At 44.0% G+C, this 12,542-nt stretch overlaps 1 protein-coding gene across 2 annotated transcripts in view; it reads right to left on the reverse strand.

Moving 5' to 3' along the window:
- LOC138789507 (protein-glutamine gamma-glutamyltransferase 5-like) overlaps window positions 1–12,255 on the reverse strand; it is a 42,395-nt gene extending 30,140 nt beyond the window's left edge. For both annotated transcript variants that reach the window (XM_069968185.1, XM_069968184.1), the window contains exons 1-2: window positions 12,217–12,255; window positions 8,031–8,207 (exon numbers count right to left, since the gene is read on the reverse strand). In XM_069968185.1, coding sequence (XP_069824286.1) covers window positions 8,031–8,207; window positions 12,217–12,226 — 187 coding nt within the window. In that variant the 5' untranslated portion in view covers window positions 12,227–12,255. The remainder of the gene's footprint in view (window positions 1–8,030; window positions 8,208–12,216) is intronic.
- Window positions 12,256–12,542: the final 287 nt, after the last annotated feature.

Consider the following 12,542-nt stretch of genomic DNA (forward strand, 5'->3'; position numbering starts at 1 on the left):
ATTACCTGTCGCGTGCCGACCACGGTCTCCGATCGTCAGCAGTGACGTCTTCTTTGGGAGCTTGGCGGATCTTCCCGAGTGCCGGCCGCCCTCTGCAGCGTCATCCGAAGCTCAGCCGCGATTGGCTGAGCATAACTGTGCTCAGCCAATCGCGGCTGAGCAGCTGATGACGTGGCCGCGTCATCAGCCGCTCAGCCGCGATTGGCTGAGCACAGTTATGCTCAGCCAATCGCGGCTGAGCTTCGGATGACGCTGCAGAGGGCGGCCGGCACTCGGGAAGATCCGCCAAGCTCCCGAAGAAGACGTCACTGCTGACGATCGGAGACCGTGGACGACACGACATGCGGTGAGTATAATGCACCACACTTCCGGGTCTAGCGTGGGTGGGGGGAAACACGGGGAAGGGGGCCATTCACAGACATAACATACATTACAAAGTTGTATAACTTTGTAATGTGTGTTATTCTGTGAATATTTTTTTTTCGCCGGACAACCCCTTTAATGACCAGGCTCATTTTTCAAAATCTGACCTGTCTCACTTTATGCGCTCATAGCTCAGTGATGCTTTAAGGTATGCTAGCGATTCTGAGATTGTTTTTTCGTCACATATGGCACTTTATGTTAGTGGCAAAATTTGGTCACTACTTTGTGTGTTTTTTTGTGAAAAACATCAAAATATCATGAAAAATTTAAAAAAATTGCATTTTATGAGCTTTGAAATTCTCTGCTTCTAAAAAAAGAAAGTCGTAGCACATAAATTAGTTACTAAGTCACATTACCAATATGTCTTCTTTATTCTGGCATAATTTGGTAAACATATTTTACTTTTTTAGGGTGTTACGGGGCTTAGAAATTCATCAGCAAATTATCACATTTTCGTGAAAGTTTCCAAAACTGATTTTTTTAGGGACCAGTTCTTTTTTTAAATGGATTTAGAAGTCTGGTATCCTGAAAACCCCCATAAGTGACCCCATTTTGGGAACTACACACCTTAAAGAATTAATCTAGGGGTATAATGAGCATTTTAACCCTACAGGGGCTGGAGGAAAGTATTCACAATTAGGCAGTAAAAAAATGGAAAATTAAAATTTTCCAATAATATATACGTTTAGATTAAAGTTTCTCATTTTCAAAAGGAAAATGAGAGAAAAAGCACCGCAAAATTTGTAACGCAGGTTCTCTTGAGTACAATGGTACCCCATATGTGGGCGTAAACCACTGTATGGGCACACAGCAGGGCTCAGAAGGAAGGGAGCACCAATTAGCTTTTCCAATGCAGATTTTGCTGAAGAAGTTTCTGAGCGCCAGGTGCGTTTGCAGTGCCCCTGTAGTGTTAGCAGAGAGAAAAAACCCCATAAGTCTCCCCATTTTGGAAAGTACACCCCTCAAAGAATTCATCTTGGTGTGAGGTGAGCATTTTGACCACACAGGTATTACAGGAAAGTATTCAAAAGAAGACAGTAAAAATGAAAAACTCGAATTCTTCCAATAATATGTTCGTTTAGTTTGAAATTTCTCAATTTCACGAGGAACAAGAGAAAAAAAGTACCCCAAAATTTGTAAAGCAGGTTCTCTTGAGTACAACGGTACCCCATATGTGGGCGTAAACCACTATATGGGCACACAGCGGGGCTCAGAAGGAAGGGAGCGCCAATTAGCTTTTCCAATGCAGATTTTGCTGAAGAAGTTTCTGAGCGCCAGGTGCATTTGCAGTGCCCCTGTAGTGTCAGCAGAGAGAAAAAGCCCCATAAGTCTCCCCATTTTGGAAAGTGCACCCCTCAAAGAATTCATCTTGGTGTGAGGTGAGCATTTTGACCACACAGGTATTACAGGAAAGTATTTAAAAGAAGACAGTAAAAATGAAAAACTGGAATTCTTCCAATAATATGTTTGTTTAGTTTGAAATTTCTCAATTTCACGAGGAACAAGAGAAAAAAAGTACCCCAAAATTTGTAACGCAGGTTCTCCTGAGTACAATGGTACCCCATATGTGGGCGTAAACCACTGTATGGGCACACAGGAGGGCTCAGAAGGGAAGGAGCGCCAATTAGCTTTTTCAATGCAGATTTTGCTGCAGAAGTTTCCGAGCGCCAGGTGCGTTTGCAGCGCCCCTGTAGTGCCATCAAAGTAAAATCTTGCCATAAGTCACCCCATTTTGGAAAGTGCACCCCTAAAAGAATTCATTTTGGGGTGTGGTAAGCATTTTGACCCCATAGGTATTAGAGGAAAGTATTCAAAATTAGACAGTAAAAATGAAAAACTCAATTTTTTCCAATATTATGTTCTTTTAGTTTGAAATTTCTCAATTTTATGAGGAACAAGAGAAAAACAGTACCACAAAATTTGTAACGCAGGTTCTCCTGAGTGAAAAGGTACCTCATATGTGGGCATAAACCACTGCATGGGCACACAGGAGGGCTCAGAAGGGAAGGAGCGCCAATTAGCTTTTTCAATGCAGATTTTGCTGAAGAAGTTTCTGAGCGCCAGGTCCGTTTGCAGCGCCCCTGTAGTGCCAGCAGAGTGAAATTTCCCAATAAGTCACTCCATTTTGGGAAGTACACCCCTCAGAGAATTCATTTTGGGGTGTGGTGACCATTTTTACCCCACAGGTATTAGAGGAAAGTATTCAAAATTTGCCAGTAAAAATTAAAAACTCGAATTTTTCCAATAATATGTTGGTTTAGTTTGAAATTTCTCAATTTGACGAGGAACAGGAGAGAAAACGTACCCCAAACTCTGTAACTCAGCTTCTCCTGAGTAAAACGGTACCCCATATGTGGGCATAAACCACTGTATGGGCACACAGCAGGGCTCAGAAGGAAGGGAGCGCCAATTTGCTGGAGCAAAACCGCCGCTAGTAATGGTTATTAGAATAGCGGAGTTACTAAAATACAATTAAAAAAATTAGATTACAGGTAATGTGGGGTGGTTACGGGCAGTCTGAGGTGGTTATGGGCAACCTGAGGTAGTTACAGGTAATCTGGGGTGGTTACAGACAACATGGGGTGGTCACGGGCAACCTGCTGTGGTTACGGCAACCTGGGGTGGTTACGGGCAACCTGCAGTGCTTACAGAAAATCTAGGGTGGTTACGGGCAACGTGGGGTGGTTACGGATAAACTGAAGTGCTTATAGGTAATCCCGGGTGGGTACCTGTAATCTGGCATGGTTACCGCAATCTGGAGAGGGTCATTGGCAATTTGGGGTGGTCAAAGGCAACATGCAGTGGTCAGAGGCAACCTGCGGTGGTCGGAGGAAACCTGCGGTGGTCGGAGGAAACCTGCGGTGGTCAGAGGCAACCTGCGGTGGTCAGAGGTGACGTGGCGTGGTCAGAGGCGACGTGAGGTGGTCAGAGGCAACGTGAGGTGGTCAGAGGCAACGTGGGGTGGTTACAGGCAACGTGGGCTGGTTACGGGCAACCTGCTGTGCTTACAGACAATCTGGGGTGGTTACGGGCAACGTGGGGTGGTTACGGGCAACCTGCAGTGTTTACAGACAATCTGGGGTGGATACGGGCAATGTGGGGTGGTTACAGATAAACTGAAGTTCTTATAGGCAATCTGGGGTGGATACCTGTAATCTGGCATGGGCACCGCAATCTGGAGGGGGTCATTGGCAATTTGGGGTGGTCAGAGGCAACGCGGCGTGGTCAGAGGCAACGTGCGGTGGTCAGAGGCAACATGCAGTGGTCAGAGGCAATGTGCGGTGGTCAGAGGCAACGTGCGGTGGTCAGAGGCATCGTGGCGTGGTCAGAGGCAACGTGCAGTGGTTACGTGCAATCTGGGGGGTTACATGTAATCTGGCGTGATTACGGGAAACCTGGGGGGGTTATGTGCAACCTGGAAGGGTTACAGACAATCTGGGATTGTTACTGCTAAACTGAAGTGCCTATAGGTAATCTGGGGTTGGTAAATGTAATTTGGGGTGGTTACGGGCAATCTGGAGGGGGTCACTGGCAATTTGGGGTGGTTACGGGCAATGTGCAGTGGTTACGGGCAACGTGCGGTGGTTACGGGCAACGTGCGGTGGTTACGGGCAACGTGCGGTGGTTACGGGCATCGTGCGGTGGTTGCGGGCATCGTGCGGTGGTTACGGGCAACGTGCGGTGGTTATGGGCAACGTGCGGTGGTTACGGGTAATCTGGGGTAGGGTTAGGGGTAATTTGGGAGTAAACTGCAATTATTACTATAATAAAAAGTGTGTGTTTTATTTTTTTGTATGTTTGTCACTTTTTGTACTTTACACATTCATTTTCACTGTATTACTATGATTACTGTGATATTTTCTATCACAGTAATCATAGTTCAGTGACAGAGACCAAATTGGTCTCTGTCACTTTAAATTTTCCAGAGTTGGCTGGTTGTTAAGCGCATGCGCACTTCATAACCAGCCAGGACGTCGAGGAGGACGGAGCTCCAGGATCAGGTGAGTATATGGGGAAGGGGGGGGGGGTGACTGGGGGACGGGGGTGACAGGGGGGGTGGGGGGCGACTTGGGGGGTGGGGGGACATCACTTTTTATCCCCTGTCACCAATCATTTATGGTGACGGGATAAAAAGTGCCGGCGGCACATGGTACAAGCGATCAGCGGTATATAGTATATGGTGAAAATGGAGAGACAGCTAGCCCGCACTGCATACAAGTAATCCCGATACAACTGACCGGAGGCACAAATAGAGACTATAGCGAAGACTGCTGGGATGCTGACATGAAAAGGCAGTGATAAATATGGAAAGGAGAAATAGTCCAGCACTCACCAGATGTCGTCTTCAAAAGTTTATTGCACGGAAAACATAGCAGGGAGGGGAAGGTGGATCAGTGCAGGTGCAGGCGCATCACCTGGGATAGCTATTTCGGGACTCCTCCCTTCGTCTAGCCAGGCCGATACGTCATACGCGGAGAGGGTGCTTTATATACATAGTGAACACTAGTGGTCAATGGTGATATAAAAAGTGAACACTTAAGAAATAATCAGAAGTACAGATGTATGATAGCACTATAATAGTACTGCGATGTATATGTAACCAGGACATTATAGAAATGCGCTAAGGTCATTACGCTCATTCAGGCCCCCCGCCCCTGTGGCATTAAGCTTGGATATCCATAGTGACTCCCTTTGTAGGAGGAACTGATGACGCTCAATCCCTTCTGGGGCTTGATTAACTCTTTCGAGTCCGAAAAAACGGAGGGCCCCTGTGTCGCCGCCATGAACAGTGTGAAAATGCTCGATAAGTCTAGGGACTCCTTTTTTGGATCTTACCGAGTAGCAGTGTTCTTTATAGCGCGTCCACAGGGGTCTCTTCGTCTTTCCGACGTAGAAGCGTTTACATGTGCAGACAATAGCATACACTACGAAGGACGTTTTGCAGGTAATTAGGTCCCTAACCCTGCAGTCTATACCATTTAAGTTAATATAGGAACCAGTAAGCATTCTATTGCAATAATTGCACTGACCGCACCGCTTATTTCCCGTGATGGGTGCTTTGGTCAGCCATGTACTAGTGGGGTCGCTGCAACTAGTGGTACTAAGCGCGTCCCCTATTGTACTATTTTTGCGGAAGGTTATGACTGGTTGCTGAAGTGTGTATGTATCCAAGTCTGGGTCTTGCTGTAGTAGATGCCAGTATTTCTTAATGGCTTTTTTAATCGCCTCATTCTAAAAGGAATTCTGGAAAGCAAAAGAAAAAACGGATTGTGTTGTATGTTTTATATTGTCATAGATGAGTTGTTTCCTATCAAGACTGAGGGCTCGTATATACGCCGTTTGTACGAGTGATCTGGGGTATGCTCTTGCAACTAGTCTTTCCTCTAGCTCTTTGTTGGTGCTATTCACACGGCGTAGACGGACCATTTGCCCGTAGGGGATGGCTTCACGGACGTGTGTAGGGTGTGAGCTCATGTAATGTAATAGAGAATTACACGCCGTGGGCTTCCTATATACTGATGTAGAGAAAGTATCATCAATATTTTTTCGGACTCGAAAGAGTTAATCAAGCCCCAGAAGGGATTGAGCGTCATCAGTTCCTCCTACAAAGGGAGTCACTATGGATATCCAATCTTAATGCCACAGGGGCGGGGGGGCCTGAATGAGCGTAATGACCTTAGCGTATTTCTATAATGTCCTGGTTACATATACATCGCAGTACTATTATAGTGCTATCATACATCTGTACTTCTGATTATTCCTTAAGTGTTCACTTTTTATATCACCATTGACCACTAGTGTTCACTATGTATATAAAGCACCCTCCCCGGGTATGACGTATCGGCCTGGCTAGACGAAGGGAAGAGTCCCGAAATAGCTATCCCAGGTGATGCGCCTGCACCTGCACTGATCCACCTTCCCCTCCCTGCTATGTTTTCCGTGCAATAAACTTTTGAAGACGACATCTGGTGAGTGCTGGACTATTTCTCCTTTCCACAGGTATATAGTATATACCGCTGATCGCTTGTACCGGGACCCCACAGGGGGGTCCCGGATGACTGCCCCATGCTCTCCGCTACCTCCAGTGGCGGAGAGCATGGGGCTTTCATTCATTTAAACTTTTCCATCCATGCGAACAAACATCGTTTGTTCGCAGGGATGGCGGTGGCCATCTTGGAAATGATGGCCGCCGGGGGAGGGGGGTTAGTGATTCCCTACTAGGGGGGTGCTGATCTGGAGTCTGAGCGGACACTTATTTCATCTCCCCCCGCCGGGACGGACCCCACACACTGCCCCAACCCCTCAGCTACCTCCGGTAGCTGGGGGGATGGGGTGGGGGCCATCCCGGGCCCGCAACCTTATTCTCTGCCATCGCCGTAAAAAGCTGATGGCAGCAGAATAAGGACCCTTAGTGACCGCCGTAAAAAGCCGTATCGGCGGTCACTAAGGGGTTAAGGAGCAAATGAGCGCTGTCAGCGCTCATTTGCTCCTCGTTCCCAGCTCACTGTCGGCGCTATTACACACGTTGGCAGTGATGGGGTGAGACCCGGGGGGGTCCGGGAGAGGTGCGGGGGCTGCGAGGAGGTGCAAGGGGGCTGCCCAGGTGATCGCTAGATCATCCGGGCAGCCCATAGGTGATAGCAGCTGTCTGCTGCCGCCGCTCCTGTTGCCCGGAGTGATGGCAGCAGATCGTTGCTATCCTGGTCGCTTGTCTTTCAACACATTGAAAGACAATCAACAGCAACGATCACTTGACATTGTTCATGTCAGCTTATTAGTGTCTTCTATTACACCAGACAATTATTGGCCATAACGACCAATATCGGCCAAATGCGGTCGATAACAATTTAGTGTAATAGGGCCTTTACTCTACAATTCTTATATGTAAGAAACTTAATGATAAGAAAGAGAAAACAATTTCAAGATTTGAAAAAGTAAGGGCCCTTATTTAAGGTCTCCTAATGATCCATATTCTTTCACATTGATTGGTCTAGTTAAGGTGGAAATTGTTAGCTTGTACCCAGCTCTCTAGTGCCATCTATTGGAGGTAGACAGCTAATTTGCATACTTTTTGGCCCATAAGATTCTGTACACCAGCTGTCTCCATAAATAGAAAGGTTGCCCCACTAGACAAGTACACCATAGTAAAAACTGGATTAGATTTCGGGAACCTGTCACCACAAACATAGTATCTAAGCAATCGGCATCACCTTTGATTAGATATGGCGAACGGAGAACAATTAGGCTGGCGCCTATGTGTGATCCATAGGTGTTTCTGGTCTTCTCTTGGCTTCGGTTGAGAGAGAACATTTGTCCTAGACCTTTGCAGGTCCCTTTTGGCCGGGAAGGGAAATTGGTGTGTTGGGGGCCAATTGAAATCTCTGATGGTTCCATGCTAAGGAGTCCAGTCCATAGTGACACAGCCCACTGGACTCCTTAACACAGAATAATCTAGAATTTTAAGTTATACTGAATTTTTCCCTGTAATGATATACAGTATATATATCAATCTCCTTAGTTCTTCCTGATCTATAACATGATGTCTGTAGATGAGATAGCATTGTCTTGGTGACAGGATAGTCTTCACAATTTACTCAATGACTTACCTGTTTCTATTACAAACGTTATACTTTCTTTGCTCAGCTGGAAATCACCATTGATCGACTTCTGCAGATAGATTTTGAAGTCCTGTCCACGTCTGACTATAAGGCGCCTGTCGGTGATTACATCTGTATGGTGATTTCTATTATTGTCTTTGATACATAACTTGACTTGTTGGCGAACTGAAAAGAAGAATCCAGAACAATCACTTTTTCAAGTTAATTTGCAAGATTTGGTGAAAACAAATTATAACCTTTATTCTCAGCTTCCCATAGGTTAGAGTTTCCCTATAAGAAAGGGCTGAACGTCTTAGGTGATGCCCCCCCAGTTTGGAGTGACAGGCAACACTGAGGCCTATGATGGCCATGTAAAGAGATGAATACTGTGACTGGAGTCTCTGAATGGACATTGGATGCCACTTGTATAGAGAGAGATACTAAGCTGTGTTACATAGAGGCTAGAAGGTCAGGACTTAAAGGGGTTATCCAGCGCTACAAAAACATGGCCACTTTCTTCCACAGACAGCACCACTCTTGTCTCCAGTTAGGGTGGGGTTTGTCCCTTAGTTTCATTGAAGTGAATGAAGCTTAATTGCAAACCGCACCTGAACTGGAGACAAGAGTCGTGTTGTCTCTGGAAGAAATTGGCCATGTTTTTGTAGCACTGGATAACCATTTTAATCTAGCATTTGTAATGGGCAATGGATGTAGACCCACTGTGCTGCTGCACCGGTTTCGCTTTGGACCATACCTTCTAGGTCTTCACTGTTCATCCCACTTTAGAATAGGGAAGCTGGATACTAGTTCACTCACAAGCGTTGTCCCAGTTTGGTCAGTGCTGGCCCAGTGGACTACAGTATATAGCGCTGGTGTATGGTACCCTTGGGGTCAGGCAGTAAAGTAGAAAGATGGAACTTCAGAGGTAGGTGGTGCACGAGGTGGATGGGTCCAGCAATACTGTAGGTAAAAAGAAGAGCCGGCACTCACCCAATGAGTTTGCTTGTTTATTCAAGGTGGAACATGCATAGGTTTACAGCAAGAATGGGTTTTGGCCAAACATGGCCTTCAGCAGCTTAGCCAATGAAGGTCATGTTTGGCCGAAACACATTCTTGCTGTTAACCTATACACGTTGCACCCTAAATAAACAAGCAAACTGATTAGGTGAGTGCCGGGCTCTTCTATTTACCTAAGGCTGGTAGAAGAGTCAGAATGGTGCCAGAGATGAGGCAGAGGGGTGGTTTAATACGGGCAAGTGGTCAACAAGGACAACACAGCTTCAGGTCCGCAATAGTATGGTGTGAAGCTAATGTGGGCGCTAATGGCAACCATTTGTCTATTTAATGATATAATGTTGTGTGAGCAGACTGGCATCAAGTTTATAACTTGAAAAGTCACATGAATGTTATACTTTTCACAGGCATGTGTGTTACCAGGAAAAAAAACGTCTAAATTCCTGTGTTACCAATGAACACTAAGAATGTGGCCGGGTGTAATCATCCGCAAGAAAAACAGACTTGGGTGTTCACACTCTGCTCTACACAATGCGAGCTTTTGTGACTCCATGACAGGTATGATATCATGATGCCTGACAACAGGCTCGGTGCACATGAGGATTATTACAGGGCCAGGCTTTGCTTGGTCTGCCTTCATAGTACGATCCTCCTTCCCCCACCGGGCTGGGTGAGTATGTGTTTGTCCACAATGTCTTTTATTTTTTACGGATTGGGGCGGATTAGGTCTCAGTTGGGCTCCTATATACAATTCTGCTGAAGTCCAATATAAGCAGCCCTTATTATAAGTAGCAATTTAGTCTTAGATAAGATATAAAAAAAATATATTTAAGCCTTTTTTTAAGTTTTAGTTTAGTTTTTAGTTTTTTTCTCTCTCCCTTATCGACTCTGGTATTGGGGCTATGCGTGGGACAGGGAGGATTTTTTTTTTCTTTTCCTGAAGTTAAATTAAATAATGTTCTGTTAGGCTGGGTTCATACTGCGTTTTTGCAATCAGTTTAACGTATATGTTTTATGGAAAAAAACGGCTGCAATTGTGTGTCATCCGTTTGGATCCGTTTTTCCATTGACTTCCATTGTAAATTAAAAAAAAAAAAAAACTATTGAAATGGAAGCAAAAATAAAATTTTACTTAAAAAATAAATAAATAAATAAATATATATATATATATATATATATATAATAAAAAAAAAATATATATATATATATATATATATATATATATATATATATATATATATATATACATATATATACATAGGCCAGATTTTGATGAGGGTCTATCAGAATGTACTATTTTGTTTCTTAAAAAGAATTATTCTAAACAGGTAAAATGTTTATTTACAGAGAACAACGGATATTGCTAAGAGTCTCAGTCTGATGCAGAGGCAGATGAAAAACCTGTTCTCAGGCAGATAATGGAATCTCAATGGACCAGTACTAAGAAACACAACGAGTAAACGTTCTTAAGGTGACACTGGCTTTAGCTTGTCTTATGTAAAAAAATGTTTTCCTTAACATAAGAGTTATATAAGAGATATTTATCATATTAAATTCTATATAGCGTAATGTCTCTCATACTGTTTTAGTTGATGTGGTGGTAAATACTTTTGATCAAAGTATTTTAGGACTGATTCCTATATTGGCCAAGAATAAAAGTATCACTACTAAAATACTATGATCAAAAGTATTTACCCCCACATGGATTTTTCTGGCTAACATGGTACTACACTATTTTTTTCTAACGGTTTAAGTTGAATATTTTTATTTTTGTATCTTCAAATTAGGATCAGGTTGTCAGTGTTTATTCTTACAGAGCTGTGGAGCATCTGAGGATCCAAGATTCAAGCTGGTTCTACTGCTGACAGAAGAGAGCACTGTAAGGGGGGGGGGGGGGAATAACTAGGATTCATAGGGCCACATAGTGAAGTAAATACAAGGAGTTTACATACCGCGGCACTTCACCTTAAAAGCTTCACCTTTATTGTATCCAAAAACACATAACAGGACATAGAGGAACGCACACTCCCTGCCAACTGTTTCGCGCTATGAAGTGTTTTCTCGAGGCCTTGAGAAAGCGCTTGATAGCGCAAAACAGTTGTCAGGGAGTGTGCATTGCTCTACATCCTGTTAAGTGTTTTTGGATACAATAAAGATGAAGCCTTTAAGGTGAAGTGTCGCGGTATGTAAACTCCTTGTATATACTTATATGGACCTATGTGTTAAGCTGAGCACCACCTACAGCACTGATGAGATGTGATTGCAAACTTGACTGAGCACAAACGCCTGGGACCAGTAGTGCCAGTGAAAAAGCTAACTGTGGCCACATAGTAAAGCGTAGTGTACACCAGCAAATTAAAGGAATCTAAAATGGCAGCAAAATTAGCTATACTTAAAGAGGTTTTCCAGACAAGTATATAACACTCTAAGAAAAGATGGCATACTTACCTCTGTTACTCCCCTTTAGCTGTTTAATCTTCTACTCCCTGCTGCTGTCCTCCTTTACCTTCATCTGCTAATGCTCTGTGTCTGCAGGAACTGTGATTGGCACAGTACATCAGCAGAAGGAGAGAGAACAGATCTGACAGTGGCAACGATGAGGGAGCAGGGGAGGTAAGTATGCCAGTACAGTAAGTATGCCAGTTTTATTTGCCCAAAAAATCTCTCGAATGGTAAGAATACTGCCATACAACCTATTGTATATAGAGGTGCTAAATAGCAGAAAGAATAGAGAATTTTATTCTCTACAAAAAGATACCCTGTTCTTATACCTAAGTGGGCCCATTCAACATTTAGGTCCCATAGTAGCTGCTATGGATGCTGGAATTATAGTTATGCCCATGGCACTATGAAAAGACTTTTGCAGGTTTTGTGGAGTCCATGCCTCAATAGGTCAAAACTGTTTCAGGTATGAGAGGCACCTACTGTATTGTTAGACAATGTGTATAGCATGCAACATTCAGTGATCAACAGATGTCACCATCGATGCCGTGGAAGAGCTGAGGACACATTGGTTAATGTTCTCTGAAGGAACAGAGTCACTTCTTGTTGCACAGAATAAATAACGTACAGGGATTAATATGTCATATATAGTATATCTGTCATAGCGTAGACTGACACATTATAAGAAGAAGCAGCAAAAACATAGTTCTATTCAATATAAAGAGATAGTTCACCTTACCACTAGTCATGTCTTCTCCGTCTGTCACTCCGTCACCCTGTAAGCATGAACAGGTAGTGAGGGATATGCTGGCACTGTACTATAAAGTGACAATTCAAAGTTCAGCCACACCATAAAGAGCGCGGAGAGAAATATCCCTGGAATGTGACTATTGTTTGTTTTCCTGTGACCTGCGGAGTACTCCTAATCTATGTTATTACTCTAACCCATCCTATCTATCTCTACCGATTTATCATTCCTTATCTACATTTATTCAAAATACCTGGAAAATAGTGACACCTGTTAAGGAGGAATTCATAGAGATCAATAATACAGCAACAGGTTAT

This window comes from Dendropsophus ebraccatus, chromosome 4, assembly GCF_027789765.1.
Source record: "Dendropsophus ebraccatus isolate aDenEbr1 chromosome 4, aDenEbr1.pat, whole genome shotgun sequence".
Taxonomy (NCBI): domain Eukaryota; kingdom Metazoa; phylum Chordata; class Amphibia; order Anura; family Hylidae; genus Dendropsophus; species Dendropsophus ebraccatus.